The 24902-nt window shown below is 53.4% G+C and overlaps 7 protein-coding genes across 7 annotated transcripts; 6 read left to right on the top strand and 1 right to left on the bottom strand.

The window, feature by feature from the left end:
* Positions 1-28: 28 nt before the first annotated feature.
* Positions 29-8055, top strand: Asppvi_005676 (type I iterative polyketide synthase; the record flags this gene model as incomplete). The annotated part of the gene is made up of 3 exons (XM_043301592.1): positions 29-661; positions 714-4900; positions 4974-8055. 3 exons carry the CDS (start codon positions 29-31, stop codon positions 8053-8055), a joined length of 7902 nt encoding a protein of 2633 aa, XP_043157527.1.
* An 810-nt stretch (positions 8056-8865) lies between these two features.
* Asppvi_005675 (FAD-dependent oxidoreductase) lies at positions 8866-10264 on the top strand (the record flags this gene model as incomplete). Its single annotated transcript, XM_043301591.1, has 2 exons — positions 8866-9379; positions 9447-10264. 2 exons carry the CDS (start codon positions 8866-8868, stop codon positions 10262-10264), a joined length of 1332 nt encoding a protein of 443 aa, XP_043157526.1.
* Positions 10265-12698: 2434 nt separating this feature from the next.
* Positions 12699-14923, top strand: Asppvi_005674 (uncharacterized protein; the record flags this gene model as incomplete). Its single annotated transcript, XM_043301590.1, has 5 exons — positions 12699-12894; positions 13011-13386; positions 13454-14036; positions 14109-14639; positions 14705-14923. The coding sequence occupies 5 exons, from the start codon at positions 12699-12701 to the stop codon at positions 14921-14923; spliced, it is 1905 nt and encodes a 634-aa protein (XP_043157525.1).
* A 713-nt stretch (positions 14924-15636) lies between these two features.
* On the top strand, positions 15637-17112 carry Asppvi_005673 (FAD-binding oxidoreductase; the record flags this gene model as incomplete). Its single annotated transcript, XM_043301589.1, has 2 exons — positions 15637-15886; positions 15947-17112. 2 exons carry the CDS (start codon positions 15637-15639, stop codon positions 17110-17112), a joined length of 1416 nt encoding a protein of 471 aa, XP_043157524.1.
* A 1000-nt stretch (positions 17113-18112) lies between these two features.
* On the top strand, positions 18113-20587 carry Asppvi_005672 (Ankyrin and HET domain protein; the record flags this gene model as incomplete). Its single annotated transcript, XM_043301588.1, has 1 exon — positions 18113-20587. The coding sequence occupies one exon, from the start codon at positions 18113-18115 to the stop codon at positions 20585-20587; it is 2475 nt and encodes an 824-aa protein (XP_043157523.1).
* A 144-nt stretch (positions 20588-20731) lies between these two features.
* On the bottom strand, positions 20732-21589 carry Asppvi_005671 (RTA1 domain-containing protein; the record flags this gene model as incomplete). Its single annotated transcript, XM_043301587.1, has 3 exons — positions 20732-20917; positions 20976-21520; positions 21571-21589. 3 exons carry the CDS (start codon positions 21587-21589, stop codon positions 20732-20734), a joined length of 750 nt encoding a protein of 249 aa, XP_043157522.1.
* Positions 21590-22601: 1012 nt separating this feature from the next.
* Asppvi_005670 (uncharacterized protein) lies at positions 22602-24186 on the top strand (the record flags this gene model as incomplete). The annotated part of the gene is made up of 2 exons (XM_043301586.1): positions 22602-23165; positions 23224-24186. The coding sequence occupies 2 exons, from the start codon at positions 22602-22604 to the stop codon at positions 24184-24186; spliced, it is 1527 nt and encodes a 508-aa protein (XP_043157521.1).
* Positions 24187-24902: the final 716 nt, after the last annotated feature.

Raw genomic sequence — 24902 nt, 5'->3', positions numbered from 1 at the left:
CCGCACAGCGCCTTCTGTGACCCGAGCCATGCCGGATGCCAGGACTCTCCTTCTGTTCGGGCCTGGGGCCATGTCCTTGGATGAGCCATACTTCAGTCGTATCATCTCATTCGTGAAAGGTGATGCCACCAGCCAGTGGGCTCTCCATGCTATTGAGGATATCGAGAAATGCTGGGCTTCTCTATGCGAATCGATTCCGAAATTGCAACAGACTCCAGGAGTGAGCCACGCGCAAAAGCTGGCCGAATGGCTTCGGACGGGAGTCATCACGCCGCAATCAACCGTTGCCAATCTACCCAATGCAATTCTTGGGCCGCTCGTCATCATAGCCCAACTGGCCGAATATCTTCAGCATGTGAACTCGTTCTGTCCATCCGGACTCGGGGACGGACATGGGTTTCAGGTGCCTTCACCTGCGCAGACCGAAACACTTGGCTGCTGCCTTGGTGTGTTCAGTGCCCTAGTAGTGTCTGCAAGCTCGTCCTGGGCGCAGTTCTGCCACAATGCCGCAGCAGTGCTTCGCATAGTCTTCGTACTAGGAGCACTGTCTGACGCGCAGGATGCATCTGACGCAGCAGGGCCGTCTCTCTCCTTGATAGCATTTTGGAGAGGGGGGCAATCAGTGGCCGAGCTGAAGAAGGCTTTGGACCGGTTTCCGGAGGTAAGCAGGATCAATTTGCGGGACGTATTCCAACTAACGGACGTGATGGCAGGCCTACATCTCCGTATCATATGACGACAATCGTGTGACGGTGACAACGTCTACACGCACTGCTTCCGCCCTGAAGAGCCATCTCCAGAGTGCCGGCATCACAGCCACCGAAACCGAGTTTCATGGTCGCTTCCACGCAGGATCGCTTTACGAAAACGACCTTCAGGCTTTGTCTGCTTTCTGCAAAAGACTCCCCACCTTTCAACTCCCAGATGCTTCTTGTCTCGTCTTGCCGACACGCGTCAACTCGGAGGATGTTATCACTGGCGGGGAAAACCTCCTTGAAGTAGCTTCACGCGCATTCCTCGTACAACAGTTCAACTGGATCAAAACCTTCCGCGCTGCTGTTTCCAGTTCGCTACAGGACAGAAGCTCTCGCGTGATCGAGTTTGGACCGGAACGATGTGTCCCGCCGACGCTCCTCCGGCGACTGAATAGCCAAGTCACCCACTTCGACCTTGAGCACAGCATTAGCAGCCGCGGAAGTGGTTCCAGCCCAGCCCCGGCACCCGTAGCCGCCGGAGTAGCTGAGAATGATATTGCTGTCATTGGCATGTCCTGCAACGTGGCAGGAGCCCCGGACTTGGAGCAGTACTGGAAGATCCTGCTGGAAGGCAAATCGCAGCACAGGGAACTTGTGCCCAACGATCGCTTCGTCATGGAGACTACTTTCCGCCCCTACGAAGAGGGTGACGAGAAGAAGAAATGGTACGGCAACTTCATTGACGACCATGATGCCTTTGACTACAAGTTCTTCAAGAAGTCTCCACGCGAGGTCCTTCATATGGATCCACAGCAGAGGCTCATTCTGCAGACGGCGTATCAGGCCGTCGCGCAGTCAGGGTATTACCACAAATCCAAATCCGATGAGCGTATTGGGTGCTACATCGGCGTTGTTGCCAATGACTATGAGAACAATATCTCGCATACCTCGCCGACAGCCTTTTCGGCCACAGGCGCCCTGCGCAGCTACATTGCTGGAAAGGTGAGCCATTACTTTGGCTGGACGGGACCCGGCATGACAGTCGATACGGCGTGCTCAGCATCAACCGTCGCCATCAACCTAGCATGCCAGGCTATCCTGAGCGGCGAATGCACGGCAGCTTTGGCTGGCGGAACCAACTTTTATAGCACGCCTATGTTCTTCCAGAATCTGGCCGCAGGGTCTTTCCTCAGCCCTACCGGGCAGTGTAAACCTTTTGACGCGAAGGCAGACGGGTACTGCCGGGGCGAGGCTATCGGAGCTGTCTTTCTCAAGAAATTGACGGACGCCGTCGCCGACGGTGACCAGATTCTGGGCGTCATCTCGGCCACCGCCATCAACCAGAACCAGAACAGCACGCCGATCTTTGTCCCCAATCCACGCTCTCTGTCCGATGTCTTCCGCACTGTCATTGCCAAATCCGGCTTGCAGATCAAAGACATCTCGGTCGTCGAGGCCCATGGGACGGGGACCCCTGTGGGTGATCCGGCCGAGTACGACAGCATCCGCCAGGTCTTGGGGGGTTCAGTTCGCCAAGGCCTAAAGCCTTTGCAGATTGGCTCCGTCAAGGGTCTGATCGGTCACACTGAGGGCGCCTCCGGGGTTGTAGCGCTGATCAAGATACTGCTGATGATGCATGAAGGCCACATCCCCCCGCAAGCCAGCTTCACTTCCATGAACCCTGCTATCAAGGCTTTGCCATCTGACAACATGGAGGTAACCAAAGCGTCCATTCCCTGGACAGAGGATTTCAAAGCAGCGCTCATCAACAATTACGGAGCAGCCGGCTCGAATGCTTCGATGGTCGTGAAGCAGGGGCCGAAGCCGGTCGGGGAGAAGAGGGAGATGTTAACGTCCTCCAGTTCGTCCTTCAAGTGTCCGTTCTATATTTCTGGGCTTGATGACAACAGCATACGAGCCTACACTGCAAGACTGCGCCAATCCATTAATGCGAAAGTGATCTCCGGAGACCGCCTTGGAATCGAGAACCTGGCATTTAATGTGAATCGACAGTCCAATTGGTCCCTTGGACGGGGTCTCGTCGTTGCTGCCGCGTCTATCGACGAATTGGACCAAAAGCTGACATCTTTCGAGACTTTCGCGGCACCAGCCCCCCGACCCGTCATACTATGTTTTGGGGGCCAGGTAGCCAAGTTCGTTGGACTGGACCGTGAGGTCTTTGACAAAGCAACCGTCCTGCGTCAGCATCTCGACCGGTGTGACAATGTCTGCAAGTCTATTGGTGCCGGTAGCATCTATCCCGGCATCTTCCAACGCGAGCCAATCAACGATCCATCCGTGCTTCAGCCGCTTCTGTTCGCCATTCAGTATTCGTGCGCGATGAGCTGGATCGACTGCGGCGTTGAACCAGCGGCCCTTGTCGGTCACTCGTTTGGGGAACTCACTGCGCTCTGTGTTTCGGGGGTCTTGACTATGGAAGACGCTCTGAAGATGGTCCATGGCCGGTCCAAGATAATCAGAGACAGTTGGGGCCCTGAAAAGGGCGCCATGATCGCAGTCGAGGCCGAGTTAGCGGATGTCGAGGACTTATTGGCGGCTTCAAATGCCCGCCTGGGTGGAGATGAAAGCGCAGGCAGGGCGACTGTTGCATGTTTCAACGGTCCCAAGAGCTTCACGCTTGCTGGGTCGGTCGCTGCGATTGATGCTGTGCAACAGGAGATCTCGACGCGGAATGCAACAAAGCCTGTCCTAAAACACAAGAGGCTGGATGTGACCAATGCCTTTCATTCTGTGCTGGTTGAGCACTTAAAGCCGGGTTTGGAGGCTCTGGGTGAGAAGCTGAGTTTTGGTCAGCCCAGGATCCAGCTCGAGAGAGCAACCCAGGAGCGCGACACCAGTCCTCTCTCGGCGGCCTATGTTGCCGAGCACATGAGACAGCCGGTCTATTTCAACCATGCTGTCCAAAGGCTCGCAAAGCAGTATCCGGAAGCCATCTGGTTAGAGGCCGGCTCCAACTCTACCATCACAACCATGGCAGGCAGAGCCCTCAGCATGCCAAAAAGCTCGACTTTCCAGCCAATAAATGTGACAAACGGCAGTCAGGGGTTGCAACAACTCGTCGATGCAACCATGAGCCTATGGAAGGCCGGTTTGCGTGTGTCCTTCTGGCCACACTCGCGGGTACAGACCTATGAGTACGCACCCATCATCCTCCCGCCATACCAATTTGAGAAGCATCGACACTGGCTGGAATTCAAGCCGCCCTTGAAACAGGTCGTCGGCGAGGCCAGCACTGCTGCTGTCGAGGTGGAAGCGCCGCCCACCGGTCTCTTCACCTTCCGGGGCTACCGAGATAAAGGCGAAAAGGAGTGTCAGTTCCGGATCAACACTACCGTAAAAGAATACGTGGATGTTGTCACGGGACACGTAATGGGGAAGACAGCGCACACATGCCCAACCATATTCGAAATAGACCTGGCATTACGGGCCCTCACGAGCATTCGTCCGGAACTGGCCGAGGCCAACAAGTTGCATCCTCAAGTCTACAATGTTGTGAACCTGTGTCCCATCGTTGCGAATTCATCAAGAACCCTATTCCTTGATTTCGAGCGCGTCGGCACTGAACCTACCAGCTGGCACTTCAAATTCACCAGCAAGCTCGACGGCGCTGGGGAAGCCGTGCACCTGAGCGGACAAATCTACTTCGTGCCTCTTGATGACTCTCGGACCCGTCTCGAGTTCAGCAGGTTCGGGCGTCTCGTGACACATGAACGATGTCTCCGAGCCTTGGAAAGCAGTGACGACGCCGAGGAGGTGATTCAGGGACGGAGTATCTACAGGGTCTTCTCCGATATTGTTGACTACGGGGAGAGATTCCGGGTTCTGCGGAAGCTGGTTGGGCGTGCCAACGAGTCGGCCGGCAGGGTGGCGCACAGACGGTCCGGCGAGAGTTGGCTCGATTTCGTCCTAGGCGAGGCTCTTGCCCAGGTTGGTGGCATCTGGGCCAACTGTATGGCTCCAGACCGGCGAGCCACAGATGATACCGTCTACATTATCAGTGGGTTTGAGCAGTGGATGAGGTTTCCGCAAGTTCTCCATCAAAACCATCAAAAGGAGTGGGATGCCCTGGCAGTGCATAAGCGCAGCGAAGCAGGGGAGTTCTTGACGGACATCTTTGCCTTTGATCCAATGTCCGGGGAACTCGAAGAGGTCATACTTGGCATCCGATACACACCAGTTCCAGTGTAAGTCCTCTTGGCCTTTCCATTCAGCTCAGATAAACAGGATGTACAAGACTTTTGCTAACACTGGCTACAGAGGAGAGATACTGGCGAACTCTACTGTGGCTGCTACACCTATGGCAAATAGTCGCGCTGTTACGGAATCGCTTGTGATGCCTATGACAGCAACTGCTCCAAGGCGCACCCCAGCCGAGTACGATACTTCTCAGCCCCAGCCACATCAGCCAGCAGTGAAGCCTGCAGCCCATGCCAACAGTCGCAAGAACATCAAGGCTGATCTTTGGTTGAAGCTACTGCCCGTTCTGGCAGACATCTCTGGCCTCGAGCCAGAGGAAATCAACGAGACCGATACCCTTGCCGACATCGGAATAGACTCACTTATGGGTATGGAGATGGCGCGCGACCTCGAGACCACCTTCAATTGTACTTTCGAACAGTCTGAGCTTATGAGCATCTTTGATGTGCCAGGCGTTCTCAGTTTCCTCCAGTCTACGCTTGGTTATCAGGATGAGGATAGTGACTCCGAGTCCTCGGGCATGTCATCTTCGCAGAACAGCCGCTCCTCCAGCGATGCCGACTTGCCTTCAACGCCAAACTCGATGGAGGAATATGCGGAAACATACGATGTTTCTGACAAGTCCATCGATCTGCCAACGGCTGCTATCCTTGAGACGTTCCGCGAGTCTAAAGCACAAACAGACTACTTCCTCAAGAGCCGTGGGTGCGCGGGATACCTTGATGGTGTGTCCCAGAAGCAGACAAGGTTGTGCCTGGTGCTCACCAGTGAGGCGTTCAAGCAGCTGGGTTGCGATCTCGAGACGGCCAAGCCCGGTGAAGTCCTGCAGCCCGTTCCCTTCGTCGCCCGGCACCAGCGATTCCACGAATACCTCTACAAGATGTTGGAAGAGACCAGGATTATCGACGTCGACAACGGTGTCATCACACGGACCGCCATCCCCCTTCCCTCGCTGAGCGCCGATGCCCTTCTCGAAGACCTGATGCGACACCATGCGGACAATGGGTCTTCGCACCAGCTCACATATAATGTTGGCTCCAGAATGGCAGATGTCTTGTCAGGCAAGGCCGACGGCCCGCAGCTAATCTTCGGGGATGCGAAGAACCGAGAACTCGTGGCTAATTTCTACGGCGAACTACCGTTCAACAAGCTATACTTTGAGCAGATGGCCGACTTTCTCACCCGGCTGGCGACGAAGATGAGGCTTGCATCCCAAAATCGGACGACTCTAAAGATCTTGGAGATGGGAGCCGGAACGGGCGGCACGACAAAGGTGCTCGTTCCAGTACTGGCGAAGCTTGGAATACCTCTCGAGTACACCTTCACCGATCTTTCGCCATCTCTCGTGGCCCAAGCCAGGAGGAAGTTCAAACAGTACCCATTCATGAAATTCGCTGTGCACGACATCGAACAGCCTCCTTCCGATCCAGAACTCGTGGGCTCACAACACATCGTCATCGCCAGCAATGCCGTGCACGCCACCCATTCACTTAGGGTCTCAGCCCAGAACATCCGCAAGTTTCTGCGACCAGACGGCTTCCTTATGCTCCTCGAGATGATGGGGACGCTGCACTGGGTTGATGTCGTCTGGGGTACCCTTGAGGGCTGGTGGCTGTTTGACGATGGTCGGACCCATGCCATCGTAGACGAAAAGCGCTGGCAGAACGAGCTTCTTGCGGCCGGTTACAAACATGTGGAGTGGACAGATGGGAAGTTGCCCGAAGTGCGCGTTCAAAGGGTTCTGATTGCGTTGGCAGCCGATGCCGAACAAGACCTCGAAGGTCTGGGTGGTCCCGTTACACATCTACCAGGAACAGAGGATGGCCACCATCTATCTGACGAGGACATGAAAGCCCGAAAGGTCGCCGCGGACGACTACGTGAAACATACATCAGAAGGCTTCACAATCCCCGAGTACTCTGGACCTCCCCTACCTTCTGCCTGTGCCAAATGCGTTCTCGTAACAGGGACAACTGGAAGCCTCGGCAGCCACATTGTAACACACCTCGTCAGCCTCCCGTCGGTCGACACCGTGTACTGCCTCAACCGTCACGGAACGCCCCCAGGTGGTGCGAGATCCAGGAGAGACGCCACGGCAGCCGACGACTATAGCCCACTGCGCCGCCAGATCCAAGCGCTCGAATCCAAGGGCATCCATCTGGACGCATCTATGCTGGCCAAATTGAAAGTGATCGAGACAGACTCTTCGAAACCGCGACTCGGCCTGGACGAGGCCCAGTACAACCAGCTGCTGGACCACGTGACGCACATCATCCACAACGCCTTCCCCGTCAATGGCCTGCGATCCCTCAAGCAAAACGAGCCGCAATTCGCCACCATGCGCAACCTCATCGACCTTGCTGCAGGCGTATCCGCACGCCGCAAGCCCAACCCGGAAAGCGACTTCAAATTCACCTTCCAGTTCATATCATCTCTCTCCGCAGTAGGCATGTATCCATCCGTACACGATGGCGAGCAGCAAGTGCCCGAGGAACCCTGCGACATCGACAGCGCCCTTCCCAACGGCTACGGAGGCGCCAAGATGATCTGCGAACGCGTCCTGCAAGACACTCTCGGTCGCTCTCCGGACCGCTTCCGCGCCATGACCGTTCGACTGGGCCAGTTGTCTGGCTCTGCGAAGACGGGATACTGGAATCACATGGAAGTCCTCGGCTTCTTGTTCAAGTCGGCACAGACACTGCGGGCCTTTCCGGCGGTGCGGGGGGTGCTCTCATGGCTGCCTCTGGAGGACGCCTCGGCAGTGTTGGCGGACCTACTCCTGCGCGATGCACCCGACTGCCACCCCGTCTACCACGTGGACAACCCAATGCGGAAGCAGTGGGAGGAGATGACCCCCGTGCTGGCCGATGCGCTTGGCGTGCCGCAGAAGGGGATTGTGCCGCTTGAGGAGTGGCTCAGACGGGTGCAGGCGTATCCGGGCGAGAACCCGTGGGATAACCCGGCGGCAAAGGCTATAGACTTCTTTGAGCACAAGTTCGAGCACATGTCGTGTGGTGGAGTAACTATGGCTACGGATAAKGCGAGGGAGCACTCGCTGACTCTGCGAGATGTCCAGCCGGTGAGTGATGAGTTGGTCAGAAAATACGTCGAGGCTTGGAGGAGCAGTGGATTCTTGCGTTGAGTTGACTTGTCTTTCCATACTTCTTTGTTATATTTATTCATGTCGCAGGTAATAAACTAGGTGCTAGATATGGTTGATTCGTCTTATTCTACCAAGACCTATGTTGCTTTCATATAAAACATGTTTTGTCTTACTACGTCCTATACACACCCTAACTACTTATGCGATGTTGGTTTCATCGTATCGTTCGCACACTACAGACCTTATACTGTCTCTCTTAACATTGGACTTGGGAGGTGCATGCTTCTCACCCGACTCATGACCGATGTACTTCTGTATACATATTCGCACAGCGCATGAATAATGATACATACGGGCAAATGTCACCATCGACATCTCATGCCCTCAGAAGAAACGAAAGGTATACCGAAAATGATGGCTCCTCAACGACAATTAAATCGGCGAAGTCACCAAGTACGCACCACGTCCTCTACCCTCGTGTGAATACCAAGTAAGCTAGTCTCGACCCCTGACCCTCATGCCACATGCCGTATGCCGGCAGCTATTTTATTTACAGATTCCGGACTTCCCCTATTCCCCTGGCCAACGCCAACCTGGAAGAAACTCCGGAGTCCGAGGCCATGATTAAGCTCTTCCAATGAGAGAAACTCCGGAGTCCCAGACCCATGTCGACTCAGCCATAGATGAATGGGAGATTATAGCGCCAGAAGATCCCTCACATGAAATGAAATGCTCGACTTTTGAAGTCCTTGAAAAGGAAAAATTACATCTTGTGCCCGCCACAGGGTCTCATACTCCTTACCATCCATCTCCCCAGTCTGCCAACGCCGCCAAAAGTATCAGCGTCAGATGACTCAGACTGAGAGCCAAGATGGCGCAGTCCGCCCGCTCGAGGTGGCCATCATCGGCGGCGGGATGACCGGCCTGGCGCTGGCTGTCGGCCTGCTGCGGCGCAACGTGCCCTTCACCATCTACGAGCGAGCCGCCAACTTTGGCGAGCTCGGGGTCGGCATCCACTTTACTCCCAATGCGGAGCGTGCCATGGCAGCACTGGATCCCCGCGTGTTGCAGAGCTACTACGACGTAGCGACGCATGCCGAGGGCGGCTGCCTCAACTTCGTCGACGGCTTCCATGAGCCGCACGATGCAGATCCACGGACTACGACGGAGGAGGTGATGTTCCAGCTGCGCGTGGGGGAGGGGTACAAGGCCTGCCGGAGATGCGACTTTGTGGACCAGATTATACAACATATCCCGCAAGAACATGTTCGCTACGAGAAATGGCTGCAATCGGTCGAGGTGAACGATGGCGGCAGAGCTATCCTGAATTTCCGGGATGGATCCAAGGCCGAGGCAGATGTCGGTGAGTCTGATCGTAGCATCATAGGGTAAGGGCTGACCTTTCGTTTCTCCGCGCTGACCACCTGCAGTTGTCGGCTGCGACGGCATCAGATCGCAGGTGCGCAACGCCATGTTCGGCTCCGGACCCTCGAGCCCCAGAGCGCAATACGCGCACCAGCTCGGCTTCCGCGGCCTCGTGCCCATGGACAAAGCGGCCGCCGCTCTGGGCTCCGCAAAGACATCAACCGCGCGGGGCCACCTGGGTCCGGACGCCTTCGTCTTGAGCATCCCGCTTGCTGGAGTTAACGCAATGCACGTCGAGGCCTTCGTCATGGACCCGAATGAGTGGCCAGAGATCAAAACGGAGAACGACACGAAGAGATACGTCCTGCCGGCGACCAGGGAAGAAGCCATGGCTGCCTTTGCTGCATTTGGTCCCACGGTGCGGACCTTTGTGTCCCTGCTGCCCGAGGAGCTGCATAAGTGGGCTATCTTCGACATGCTGGATGCCCCTGTGCCGTCGTACGCGCGCGGGTTTATGTGCCTGGCCGGTGACGCAGCGCATGCCTCGACGCCCAATCAGGGGGGCGGCGCCGGGGCTGGAATGGAGGATGCACTGGTGCTGGCAGAGGTGCTGGCCGCACTGGCTGGTCGACCGGTTGTCAGCGCGGAGGTGATATCCGAGGCACTGGCGGTGTATAGTGAGGTGCGCTACGAGCGGTCACAGTGGCTGGTTAAGAGTAGCAGGCGAGTGGCCGAGCTTTTCACCTGGAAAGATCCGCAGTATGGTAGCGACAAGGAAAAGATCAGTCGTGATATTGCGAGCCGGAGTCATCAATTGTGGGACTATGACACCGACGGTATGGTCATGGATACGTTGATGACGTTAAAGTCAAGGTTAAGCTGAGGCACAGGCGAATGCCATCCCCAGCAGCACTTCCTTTGCTATTGTAGCGGCTTGGGCGAATCTGCGTACAATGATAACATGTCTTGATAGACGGTACATAGTTACTGTCTACTGGGTATGTGCAGGTCAGGAGCGATGCGATTGCCGTGTCCGTATATTCGCCTCGGACTCTGTTGCTCAACGTTCTCTCGACTGTGCTCCTTTGAGCTACAAAAATTTGGCACATTCTACATCAGCCTTGGGTTCTCTTTTCCATGATAGTAAGCTTCTGCCGAATAGGCGAAGTGTCATAAATAATACAATATGTGCCTCACACTCTCTACGTATATCCCTAGTCATATAGAGAACCGTACCGGACACCTCAAAGGCACTGGATCCTAATGCCTTTAGATGCATACTGAAACCGCAATTAACTCTATGATACAAGTGCCTGAGACAGTTTAATGGCAACTAAGCAGAGCTCTGGTCTGTCGTACTTTGTCAGAAGGCCATATCCATTCATCCGGGCACGGTGGCCTCCAACAAAAGGTCAGAGGTTTGATTGGCCCTGAGCATGATGATCCCTGTATGGGACCGTGCTCATTGCCACGAGCCGACTGTAGTCTAGACAGTAATACTTAATTGGATAGAGATATGAGCAACCGAGGGAATAAATGAGTTGCTCATCCGTGTTTCAAGTACTAAGAGGGCTCAGCAGTCACGTCCTTTACCCCTCAGAGGATTAGTGTCCTTCGAGCCAACTAAAGCAATCCACTGTGGAGTTTTCATTAGTTGGATATTCGGAATGTTTCACCGGCTTCCTTAGTGCGTGCAGGGATTTGAGCTCTCTAGGACGAGTGTTATCTAGCGTGGGGTACATCCGGGGAGTATTCCGCAGTCTGATGGCGTGATGAACCGAATATCTGACATCTGAAGACGGCCTTTTTCCGCCTCACTCCCTGATCGAAGGATCTTGGGCTCGCTCCAACCCCCTCTTCTTGGTTCTCGCCTCAATTCGTTGGAAGAATTCTCCCTATCGTATCGCGTTGCAACGGCAGATTCCCCGAAGGTTGACTCCGATCTTGGGTCTACTGCATAATCTGAACCGAATCCATGTCTAAGTGTCTCGTTCGTATCTGTCTTACCTGAGTGGTTCGTACTCGTTCCCAGCAGTTTCTAGAACTCCCGTAACGGCTATCCTAGGCTTCGGCTCTTCGGTTATGTTGCAGCCTGCTACGTATCCTATTCGAATATCCCTGAATCTAATCAGGTTGACGAGCTCAGAGCCTCCGATATCTGTGGGAACTATCCATAGCTAGTGGCACTATCGGCTGACGGCCCGTTATTATTCAAGCCAGAGCTTAGAATCGCCCCAACCGAATCTAGGCTTTTTGTTACATATATTGTGGTCTGTTCTCCTATCTTCAAATTTGTCCTACTGGCGGGATATCCTATAAGCTTCGGATTCTGTGAGGCCGGAAGAGTACAACCACGTACGGACGTCGCCGTGGCTGCTTACCACGTTGCTTGTTCAACTGCCTTCGCGACGTCGTAATCAGGAGTCCGTATATGCAGGTCAAAGCACACTTGGCACCACAGGATAACCCTATGGTCGGGCTCGACGTTGACCTCCCTTCGTTTAGTTAATTAACTAGGTTTTTAGGAACAATAAATAGCCCCCATCGCTTCGCAGCTAGACAGGGAGTAGTAGAACCCCTCCATTTGACATGTGCATACATCTCGTGTTTTCCCTCTTCTAACCCTTGGAACCCTGGTTTGTTCATTTGGCCAAGAATTAGTTGATACTACCATTGACAAATGCCAACCCTACAACCGCTGGGCTAGACAGGTGTAGACGACCGTTTCTAGCGCGAAGGAATAGTAATGCCCTACCTGTTGAAATCACCATCATCCATACTGCTAATGACGGGAAGGAGATCATAGGCCCTGTACTCTTGTGGCAGCGATAAGCCCTAGTGTACAAGGAATACCATCCTGCCATGTGTCAATGCGGGAGGTGATCCCAGAGTCTTAGGGCAGTAGTCAATTAGATCGTAGCCACAATACTAGTGGTAGGATTGAGCTAATGCGCTCTAAAACGCTAAAATCTCACTCTGCTTATACGAGTGCTTGAGTGCTGGACACTTGACGCCTCCAGCCAAGTATAGCACCCCGTTTTGTAACACTGCATTACAACTTCGCCCACGAGCTAAAATCTCACGTGGAGCGCTGATCATGCTGAAAGACTCAGATCTCTTGAAGAAGCATAAAATAGTCTGATATGTCACGTTCTGCAACATGCTATATAACTTTGTCATAACTCTCTTCCGTTAAAGCATCCCAACTGTCGGTTGTTCGGCTCTATTACTTCGTTAAACTACCCCGATCTCTCGTTTACTTCTGAACTAAAGTAAAAAGAAACACGGGAGCTAATAGCCACACCGACCAGGGAGCCATGGTGCGTGCATGTGGCACCCGGCAGCTGCCAGGCGTGGCATGCGAGGAGTGCCGTAGACGCAAAGCACGATGTGACCGGGTCCGTCCTCAGTGCGGGATCTGCGCCGAGGCGGGCCGAATTTGTGTCGTCGTGGACAAGAGACCACAGAGAGGTCCAAAGAAGGGTCAGATAAAGGATCTACGGTCAAGAATTGGTGAGTTCACCCCGTTTCACGATTTGTTGTGCTCTTTGAATTCCGTCCACTTTCCGTCTCCAGGGCACCTACCTGATGCATATAATGCTAATCTCCAATTGACTGACTCCTTACAGCTATGTTGGAGCAGCGACTCGAAAGTCAAGACTGGCCGTTGGAGTCTGATGTTGTACCACTGGGACTCGACGAAGTGACGCCGGAACGAGAGATCTTTGACGAGCGGGGATCTTATGCGAGCGTCGAATTCGACCCGTTTCCGATGCTTGATTTCTCCCCCGGCGGAAAGATGCCGGAAACCTCTGATTTCATGGCGGTCTCGGGCTATGTTTGCAATGAATCGCCCGTCAACAGTGGCCTGATGTCCCCGTATACGTTCACAACGAATATACAACAGGCTCCCATTACGCCGTTCTCGCCCGTAAAACCCACTGGGAACCAGATGATCACTTGTGACGGAGAATTGCAAATGTCTGATCTGGTGCGAAGTGAATTGTACGGTAGTTGCCCATGCCATGGCTGGGAAAAATGAAGACTGACAATGCGGCGACAATCTGAATAGGGACTTGCTGTATTTTGAGAGAGTGCACCCCATCGCTCCCATGATCCACAAGCGGCGCTACTTTTCCTGGGCAAGCGACGAGACCCCAACACCAGCTCGGGCCTGCTTACGCTCAGCCATGCGAACCGTCGCCGCGGCCATGTCGACACAGCTTCAGGCCTTGGGCGATGCACTGTACGCCGCCACGCGCCGCATGCTCGAGGCGCAGGATGTCCACGGCGAGACCGGCCTGCCCTGGATGACAAGCGTCAGGGGCCGACAAGGCCAGATCGAGCACGAGCGCACCCAGGCCTGGCTTCTCCTGGCTCACTACGAGTTCCTGCGCATGCCTGAGCAGCAGGCCCTGCTCACAGCCGGACGCGCTTTCCGGCTGCTGCAGCTGTCGCGCTTGTTCGACCTGGACGCACAGGATGAGAATGCGCCGGCTTTATCTGCCTCTGACTCCTCCTCCGGTCCGCAGGCCATGTATGAGGAAGCCTGGATAGAGACCGAGGAGAAGAGGCGGACGCTTTGGGCCGCGTTTATTCTGGATCGACTCTCGAGCATGCTCAACGACCGACCATTGATGCTGCACGAAGAAATAGTAGGTGCACATCCTCAGCTAGGCTTTCCTCCGCGTGCCCTTCCGTCCTAACTAACCCCAAGTCTCTTTTAGATCCGCACGCGGCTCCCCATGTCCGAGGCAGATTTCCAGAATGGCCGGGAACCTATCCGCATGGGGTTCCTCCCTGAAACCACCGGCAATAGCGACGGCTGCGGCACGCTCCCCCCATTCGCCGAGTGTGTCGTACTATCGAATCTCTTCGAACGCTGCATCTCTCACCGGCGGCTCGCACATTCCATCCCCCTGTCCGGTTCCGAGTCGGCGTCGCAAGCCTTTTGGAAACGACACGAGTGGCTAGCCGCCGCCGCGGCCTCCGCAACAAGGAGTGGGCTTCGCGCGCAGAGCGCCAGCGCAGTACCTGGGGCTAGGGACTCATCAGTCGCAAAGTGCGACCCCATGCGGTCGTTCAATCGCATCCTGGCCTACAGCGCGTCCGTGTCCCTCAGCAGCACGGCGGAAGCAAGCCCGTGGCAATCGCTGGGTGATCACCTGATGGCTTTGACATACAAGCAGCTGGCGTACCAGGCTGCGTCCGAGGTCGTCCATCTCATGAGAAATGCTCCTCGAATTGCTTTCCTAAAAGTATACCCATCCCTGGTTCATTGTCCGCTCTTTAAATATCGGATTACTGACATGCACGGACGCAGATGCACCCTTTCCTCCCAAACACGATAGCCCTAGTGGCCAGCTTCCTCAATGCTACATCACCGAATCTCGCGAGTCCGGACGAGGAGAGACTGGAAGGTGTGAACGATTTGCTCAGCGCGCTGAGATACCTGAGTGATGTCAACAATTTGGCGAGAGACCTTCTATATAAACTCGAAGCAGATGTTGCACGAACCACGCCATTGACGATGATGCGGTGACATAGATGTGAACCGCGTTGGTGTGCATAGGACGATAGAAAGAGTAAATAGAGTTGAGTTCACTGAAATTACAGAATATTAGAGTCCTATATGTTCACTAGTCTTAAGCGCACACTTTCTTATGATTCCACTCTCTGTAGGTTTTACTATCCTTGGGATTTCCCTCTGGCAAGATGGGGACACTACTTCGCACTGGCTATCGCACTTCCTTTCTAAGGTCGCAACTGTAATAGAGTCTGAATCCCAATAGAGAATAGCGTAACCAGTTACCAATCTCTATCTACACCTCAATACCCCAAGCAAGAACATCCACTACAGACCATAGAAGGTTGTTCTGCTTCCCTGTGAGCTACATACAGATCTCCGGCTGCAGGCTAACATGTCGACCTTAGGAGTCACTGCTATAAGCTTATTGGCCACCTATTTCTCCTTCGGCAGCGAATGTTGACTTTGCAAATCCTTTTGAGACAAATCGCACACAACTCCGGCCAGCGTCCAACAGGACACCGGAGTTTCTCAAAGACAAGTGCACGGAATCCGGAGTTATACTCTTATTCCCTGTGAAAATGTGGGACGAGTCTCTGTTTCCGAGTTCCTTCGTATCCTCGGGAACGGAATCCTTGTCAGCTATACGAGCCCTTGTTAACTGTATATAAAAACACTCGCAACGGGACTACCGGACAGCATGTCAATCACGAATGTTCAAGTCCAGTATGCAGGCAGTCAGCGCTTTCGCAACATGCCTACTGGCATCAGTTGGGGGCAACTCCAGTGCAGTTGTCCTTCCATCTCAAGCCAATTATCCCAACGCTGTCTCACCGTATAACTTCGATTACCCCGTGAAGCCCGCCGCCGTCGTCTACCCCCAGAATGCACAGCAGGTGGCAGCGGCTGTCAAGTGCGCGGCAGATGCCGGTGTTAAAGTGCAAGCAAAGAGCGGAGGGCACAGCTATGGCAATTATGGTATGCAGCGGTTGTATCACGAGGTTCATCTGATGTCCGCATGTTGACAATAAATTCAAGGATCCACCACCGGAGAGCTATCCGTGAACCTGCAGAACCTGCAGCAGTTCAGCATGGACGAAACCACATGGACCGCCACCCTGGGCGCCGGCCATCGCCTCGGCAGCGTCACTGAGTTGATGTACAACGCAGGAGGACGCCACGCACCGCATGGGCTGACGTTTACCGTGGGGCTCGGCGGACATGCCACGGTGGGCGGCCTCGGTGTCGCGTCGCGCCAGCTGGGGATGACCCTCGATTTCGTGGAGGAGGCGGAGGTGGTCCTGGCCAACTCGTCCATCGTGCGGGCGTCCAAGACCCAAAACACGGATCTCTTTTTCGCCGTGCGAGGCGCCGCCTCGAGCGTCGGCATCGTGACCGAGTTCAAAATCCGCACTGCCCCCGCACCCCCGTCGATCATCGCTTACACGTATGTCTGGACGGCGCCGGACGTGGCGTCCCGGGCCCAGGTCTTCAAAGCCTGGCAGGCCTGGATCGCCGACCCGGCCCTACCGCGGGAACTGACCCCGACGTTGACCGTCACCCCTAGCGTTATAGTGCTGGCGGGGACGTACTTTGGCACCCAGGCGGAGTTCGACGCGGTGAACATCACCGGCCGTTTCCCAGCTGCGCCGCAGTCGACCAGCGCACAGGTCTGGACTAACTTCCTCGAGGTGTCGAGGTTTTTGAGCAAGCAGGTCGACGGATCCGGCACCGCGTCCCCGGCGTACTTCTACGCCAAATCTCTATTCGTTCCTCCGCAGGGCATTGTCCCCGACGACCTGGCCGATGTCATGTTCGAATACCTGGCCACTGCGAAGAACGGGACCGATCTGTGGGCGCTGAATTTCGAGGCCCTCGGCGGCGCGGTGGCCGAGGTCTCACCGACGGAGACGGCAATGGTACACCGCGATGCGTCGTATGTCTTGTTTTCGTATGCGAGGACCACTGGTAAGGTGTCGAACACGACGGTGGGGTTCCTCGACGGGCTGAACGAGGTGCTTAAAAGTGCTTCTCCGTCGGCGTACTATGGTGAGTATGGCGGTTGTGTGGATCCGAAAGAGGACAACTACGAGGCGAGGTACAACTACTACGGGCAGAACCTACGCCGGCTGGAACAGGTCAAGGCGGCTGTGGATCCCAAGGACGTGTTCCATAATCAGCAGAGTGTGCGTCCTCGGGCTTAGTTGATTGCCCGGAGGTAGCCACTGGGGATCAGCCAGCATCTGATTTTCCTTTCGATCTGGTGCTGTTTCAAGACCAGAGATCTTCACACAAAGACCACAACCATAGCAGAGTGAGATTTTCAACATTCCTCCTGAAAGCTGATTGGATCTGTTCTCTTATCACCCGTCTCCAAAGATCGAAGTTATTCAAGTACATAGACTTGCAACTAAGTAACCTAACCACTTCTATCCTACAGCAGCACTGTCTTGGTTATTAGCTCTGTATTTAAGAGGTAAAAAGCGAGTTTCATTATCAGAGATCCCAGTGCACTGAACAGACGAAGAAGCACAGTCCAGTTCTAGTCGTAGTAGAGCATGATGACATATGATCTTGCCAGTGTGATTGCGCCGTTTTACATTATCCGGCTTGTGCATCGACAATCAGACCCATAAGGAGGTTTACAAGCTGTATCAAGCAAAGTCATAAGGAAGAAGCCAACGCACCCATTGCTCGAGTCTCGCATCATTGTCGCGGAGATTTGGGGTATCTAGCCGTTCTGGAATACCCCATGTTAGCACTAGATCGTTATGACAAGCAAGTTCATAAACGACCTACCACTTGTCACAAATAGCACATCATCCAGATCATGACGCGCCAACTGCTTCAGGAATTTCTTGGCTTCTGGATCTTCCCCTATTTGGCTGATCTGGAAACGGACCACTGTGATTGAGAGACAGAGATCAACCAAACGGGCACGTCTATCGATGGTAGGGAAGACTGGCTCACCTTATCACATCGGTCAGGTCTGTTCACGGTAACAGGAGAACGCGCCTAAGCCAAGACAGGTCTAGGTCCATCTCTTGGATATTGAATCTCGTATTCCCTCGAGCCATCAGACCAGCGTGTCTGGAATCAGGATGTGTCCCTCGTTACCCCTCGACGCATATTTGTAGTTGAGAAAGACAGTGACCTCCAGTTAAAGAACACTCAAGAATTGACACTATCACTGGCAGGAATAGGATGTCTCACGTCAGTCCCCAGCCCCAGCAAACATATGAATACGACCCTCTGCCCAACCCCACATCAATCCGACTCCTACGAGTCGACCAGAAAGACCCAAATGGCTTGATACACTGCACCATCAAAACAGTCGATCTAAATGATGCGCCTTTGTACCATGCCATGTCCTACACGTKGGGCAACCCGCACAGCGAACTGGCCCAGGTCCAGGAAACGCACGACAGGTACACAGAGGATTATCCTCCAGAGCACAAAGAGCGTATATCTGTCAACGGAAAGTTGTTATACGTCACGCGAAATGCGTATGACGCGCTCGTCTCCGTTCCCAGAGACGCATGGGCAAAATTCTGCAACCGCGGTAATCGAAGGAAACTTTTCCGGACATCGCTTCATTGGGCGTCTATCGCGGGGAAGCAGGAACTAATTCAGCCGCTTCTGTGTTCTGGCGTAGATGTTAATGTCAGAGATGAATGGGGGGTTACGCCGTTGAGTTACGCGGCGCAGGTGGGAAGTCGCGACGGGGTCGAGTTGTTGCTTTCTGCTGGTGCGGATGCGCGCATTGCGGATAATCGGGGGAATACTCCGCTTGACTATGCGAGGCAAGGTGACTATACGGAGATTATCGAGTGTCTGGAGGAGGTCGAGGAGAAGGGAGGAAGACTCGAGCCGCGAGTAGATTGGCCTGAAGGTCCCGACAGATGGTGCTGGATCGACCAGATTTGTATCGACCAGAATGATATCCCCGAGAGGGGTTCGCAGGTTGCGATCATGGATCAGATATACAAGAACGCAGCGTTTACGCTCGTCTGGCTCGGGCCTGAAGATTCCTACACCGATGTGGCCATCAAGACGATCGAGAAACTGGACACCGCCGCAGGAGACTTCATCCGAAGCACGGAGATACAACCATATAGAGAGCAACCTGAAGAGGTCTACGCTGCTGCAAAGATCCCCTATGTTTCCATGGAAGAGTGGGGATCCATCGCGGCCCTCTTTCAACGTTCCTACTTCAGACGGCTCTGGATCGTCCAGGAGAACATCCTCTCGGACATCATCATGGGCTACTGCGGGAGGCACGAAATTCCATGGAAAGCATTCCACACCGTAGCACAGCATATCTACTTTCGACAAGAGCTGCTGGGTCGACCGACGTCAACTGCGTTTATTGCGCCCCATCGGCCAGTGTCAGCTCTCGAAAGCGAGGTCGTATATCTCACTCAGTGGCGGGAGCGGTTGCAGATGGGCGACAAGGCCACCGTTCCTCGAGAGCCGTCGCTAGAGAATCTCATCTTCGACACCTGGACTTTCAACGCGACTGATCCTCGGGATAAGGTTTTTGGGCTATACGGTCTGCTCCGTGAGGGTGGCACTGTCGATTGGCAGCCGGACTACTCTCAGTCCGTAGGGGAGGTGTTCGCCCGAGCGACGAAGGAGATTATCCAGAAGGCAGGCGAGTTGCGCATTCTCTCCGCTGTCCACGACGAGTCCCTCCGAAATATCGCGGATCTACCCTCTTGGGTACCAGATTACAGCACGAACTTCTGCAACATGATGTGTGCCAATCATCATGCGGCTGGGGATACACCCATGAGATCTATCATTGGTACCCCGTGGAACAAACTTCCTGTGACTGGTGTCAAGTTTGACTCGGTTCTCGCGATAGGAAACACTACGAGTGGACCCGGCCAGATATCCATGTTCTTCGACCAAAGGTGGCTAGAACTCACTCTGCTGCTCCCAGTTCCATACCATACCGGCGAAACGAGAACAGAGACGCTGTGGCGCACCCTCTGCGCGGACCAGGCGCTTGACGGGTCAATGCCAGCACCTCCGTCATACGGGGACATGTTCAAAGCAATGGTGTGCAGTCTCGCCTGCGTCAAAGCTGCCGAAACAATGCGCGCTGCAGAAAAGGATCCGCAGAATGTCGTTAATCTCCTCTCAGCTTCGTACCACGTTCGGGAGACCTGGTCGAGCCCACCTCTCTCGGAATTGTCTGTAGAGGAGCTCACACGTGCTGTCGCAGACCCGCACACGAATCTCAGTCAGCCAGATCGCCAAACATTAACTCATTTGTTGTATAAGTTGCAGTTTCTTGGAATTGCTGAAGACAAATCATTTACACCCTCTATTGACGAAGTTGAGAAAGCATACTACAGTTCCTCATGGCTGCCTTGGGATGAGAGCGAGACATTACAGCTTCCTAGAGAAGGACAAGAGTTTTATAATGCATTAAGACGGAAACATGGTCGACGGAGGCTATTTGTCACTGCTAATCGGTACCTCGGCTTGGGACCGGCCGCGATGGAGGTTGGGGATGAGGTATGGCTTTTGGCGGGCGCGGGGGCCGCGATGGTACTAAGAGGGACCGAGACGCAAGACGAATTCCGGCTGGTCGGGGCTGCGTATGTACATGGAATTATGAGTGGAGAGCAAGTTGTAGATATAAAGTTGAAGGATATTACTCTAGTATAACGCAGTTGAATAGATATCATACAATCATCCCAAAATGCAAGTTGATGACATTCCAGGTATTTTCATGACTTCCATTAATAATAGACCGATACTACTTTTGTGAAATCCATCTCTCCCTCAATGATGGAACGGGTCAATCAGCTTCTACCGGGCATGCTTCGGCAGCCGAAATCCCAGATATGGGAGGTATTTCCCAGGATGCCAGTAGACGAACAATGCCGCACATGGGAGGATTGGCAAAGCATCAAAGATATACAGACACCACTCATGCAGGTTGATATATCCATTCTTGCCTTCAGTAAATTCAACCAGACGGTAGACAGAACGTATCTGCAGACAATAGTCAGTGATGGTCCAACACGAGAAAATGCTGTATAAGAACACTCACAAGGATCATCAAAGTGGAGAAGTTGACCACTCTCAGCAGAGCATTCCAGTTGTCACTCTTCCTCGGGCCACCAGGTCTTGCACCCCTGCTCTCAAGCATTTCGAATTGCTCGCCGACAGACTTGGCAAACCGTTTCGACGTGAAGTTGAACCGAAACGCAGCAATGGAGAACAGCCCAAACGCGATCAACTGGACTATGACACCAACCAGTGCAATGTTGCGACCGTGGTCAAACTTGTCCTTTGCATCACTGCTGGTATCATCGACAGATGTGATCAAGACTGCACCGCCTAGCTGAAGCAGCAGGGCCACGATGTCAAAGCCCACGAAGATCGGAGTGATAAAGCGAGGAGGAACCCAGCAGAGCTGAAAGGTTCGTGCTTCAGCTGGGACGATGAGGAAGAGGATACGACCGAAGAGGATATAACAGCAAGCTGCCATCAGGACAGGCGCGAGGATGATAAGAGAGAATTGCAGTACATAAGGAGTCCGTTCAGAGACGTGCTGGGCGGATATAGAGCGGGAAATGAAGCCTATTGCTTCCACTGTGGTATATTAGTGGTGATAGTTGCCAGTAACACAAGCACGCACTTACTAGCTACTGCAATAACCATGGTGATCCATACCCAAGCTCTGTAACGGATCCATTGAAAGACAGCTAGGACAAAGGTGGCCGAGTACAAGATTGCAAAGACAACAGCAGCACCTAAAGAAGGGCTGTATTGGTAATAGGACGTTTTGTATTCCCGTAGCAGATGCATTGATACAATAGGCAATATTCGTTATAGAATTAAAAGTTTGGGAGAAAAGTCTATGTTGTCTGTTGTTCCATAATGCGTCTTCATATATATATTAAACTCCATCATGAAACGAATGCCATTGAAGGATCGGCAGTCGGACACAAACGCGTAGTGTCGAAGAAAGGGAAAGTATTTCGGGACACTGCCACACTCTTCAATTTTTAGGCAGCTTTGATCTCTATCTCGCAACCAAGTCCGTTCCCCTGAAGAATCCTAAACTTCAGCTGTTTTGGATGAGACAAGAGCTGCACTGAAGAGACAATCCTCCAGCCAATAGAAGGCTTCCTTTCCGTCTCAGTCAGCGGACTTCGCTTGGAGAGCCAATCATATGGAAGGGGCTATCCTGGTTGGGGCTAGCGAGGACGAAATACTTGCCTCATTTGGCAAGCGCGGTGGGCGCCAGCCTACTGCCTAAAAGGGTTAGGGTCAGCATCGCCTCTTTCATCGGTCTCTGTCTACGGACATGTTTCATGTCATCATCCACGACATTCCAGCTTAGGAAAGGAGTCTCCTTTCGGGCAGTCGATGTGTGGCTGAGGATGATGCTTGATAGCCTGATATCTGCGGCTCTCAAGCAATAGGCTAGATCGATCTTTTCCACACATCTGGCCGATCCACATCTTCTAAGACTGGCAACATACGGATCGACTCTCCTAAACATTTTTCACTTAATCAGGGAGTACATCGAATCCATCAACCGTGCAGCGACAAAAATGCCTTTTTGTTGTCGTCCGAGCAAATTTTGTCTTGGGTGCCGCCAGAGACGCATCAAAGTAGGCGAGCTTCCGCAGCAGGACAAGGAACCTTGCTGACTTGACAGTGTGACATGGCCATCCCTGCCTGCTCCCAGTGTATAAGAGCTGGCAAGGAATGTGTGGGCTACCGGGATGAGCTCCCTCTGTTGTTCCGAGACGAGAATGATCGCACCATCAGACGAGCCACAGCTGTCAAGGTCCGATCCAGAGCTCAAAGAAAGGATGCAGGGTCCGATGCCGCTTCTTTACCTGATCTGCAGCTTATGAGGTCTGGTCATTGGACTACCACGGCTACTTCATTACCCTCAACCTTGCCATGCCTTGACATGGACAACCTTGGGCTTCAAGTCTTCGTCTATCACTTCTCCACTTACGCCTGGGCCGGCCGGTGCCCACCTCAGCCCATTGCATCTCCTTTTATGCACCGGATCAGTGAAAACGAGACGTTGAGAAGTGCKGTCGCTTCGGTCGGTTTAGCTGCTCTCTCGAATATTCGAAAGGACGAGGCCATCTTACGTGGAGCACGCCAGCGGTATGGACAAGCCATCAGAGTAATCCAGAACACATTGCGATCTAAGAAGGCTTACCTACTGGAGGGTACCATGAAGATGATTTTGATGGTGGCTCTATTTGAGGTACGCAGCTACCAATCCCCCTGTAGGGGATAATGATTCTGATCGTCCGTCGATACAGATTGTCGACGCCACCCCGACATCAAAGCTATCGTGGATTGTGCATTTGCAAGGTGCAGCAGCCTTGCGGAATCGGTCACCGCGTGACTTCTTCCGCAAGAACCATCGCTCTCATATCATGTTCACATTTACTTGGATTTTCAAATACTTTCAGACCGGAGGACGCTTTCCGCTGGAGTTAGAAAATTGGTCTGCGCCGGATATACCGGTTGAGGCCGACGATGACTTTCCTGCCATTTCACTGATCGAGATCCTCCTCAAATTCATCCGTCTGCAGGCCTGCCTCGCTGATCGCAATGATCAACCATTAGGCAACGCTTTGACGGATGCACTGGCCTGCGAAATGCAACTCGAGGTCTGGTCAACTAGCCTTCCTGCCAAGTTTGGTTACATGGAGAAAGTTTCAACAGACACCTCACAATACTTCCATGGTCGCTTCCACCTTTATGAGGACGTCTGGGCTTCGCGCATTTTAATACACTATCTCGTGGGCCGCCTCCTGGTGAATGAGCTGATATTACACCTGGCGCCCCTATACGCTACCCCAACGGAGCAAATACTACGGACGGCCCAAGCCAGCCGTACGATTATTCAGATGGCTGTCGATATTTGCGTAGCTGCCGCAAGTCAGCCTCTGTTTCTGGATTATATGAGTCTCAACAGAAGAGATTATATGAGCCTCAACAGAAACGACGCAATGCCTCCGCTTAGTGGTGTCTTCATGTTGATGTACCCCCTTGCGGTGGCTGCAACTGCGACTGGGGTGTCAGATGACCTCCATGAATGGGTGTTGCATACTCTCGATCATATCGGTCAGACCATGGGTATCCGTCAGGCTTTGTTGATGAAGGCCGAGGTAGCACAGTCCTATCAGCACAGGTCCAAAAGTCAAATATGCTGTCATCCCGCACAGGCTTCATCGAGTCTGGAAAATCCATGTCTGCAAATGACAATGCATGCTTAAGTTGACTGACACCACGCATGTACCGGGCTCGAGAGCCACTCCTCAGTCGACATACTTTGCGACATCGCGCGAACCGTACAAATCATTCCAGTGTGCGAATAATCCGTCCTTCTCAAAGTAGTGGAGAACGGAGGTCAAATGACATTAGAAGAGGATGCCAGGAGTCATGAGGGTACTCTGTCAACCACTGCAATCCCAACATAAGTTGCACCCTTGCACAGACATTCTGCAGGCCTTGTCGCTTGCCATAGGTGTGGACAAGTACCTGTAACGTGTCTAGCCGACCGTGCGAGCCGTCGTCCAAATGAAACTGAAGAACCATCAGTGTGTGCAAGCAAACACCACAGTGGTTTCTGCCAAACCCTGTGAATCTGAGCGTCTCGAACCGAACTCAGAAGTGCAGCCATCTTGTTGATGATCAAGCTTAGGAGCTTGACACCTGCTTACAGTATATGATCTCTAAATATCTTTTGGAGCCATGACCCTCCGCCTCACTGCTTAGTTAGATTCCAGTATCGAAGACCTTTCAAGGGCTTCAGAACAGTGTGGCTCCAAAACGAGACTAAAAAAAGATACATGGGCTGTCACAATTTTAGATACCTGGAGGATGGGCACAGCATCATTATGCAGCAAGAGTTGGCAATTCTCAATATCCAACACTAGATCCTCAAGACGTTGATATTCACCGTCAACAGTCACTCGATCTGAAAGGTTGA

The sequence above is a fragment of the Aspergillus pseudoviridinutans genome (assembly GCF_018340605.1).
Source record: "Aspergillus pseudoviridinutans IFM 55266 DNA, scaffold_4, whole genome shotgun sequence".
Taxonomy (NCBI): Eukaryota; Fungi; Ascomycota; class Eurotiomycetes; order Eurotiales; family Aspergillaceae; genus Aspergillus; species Aspergillus pseudoviridinutans.
This window is presented reverse-complemented; position numbering and strand designations above follow the sequence as displayed.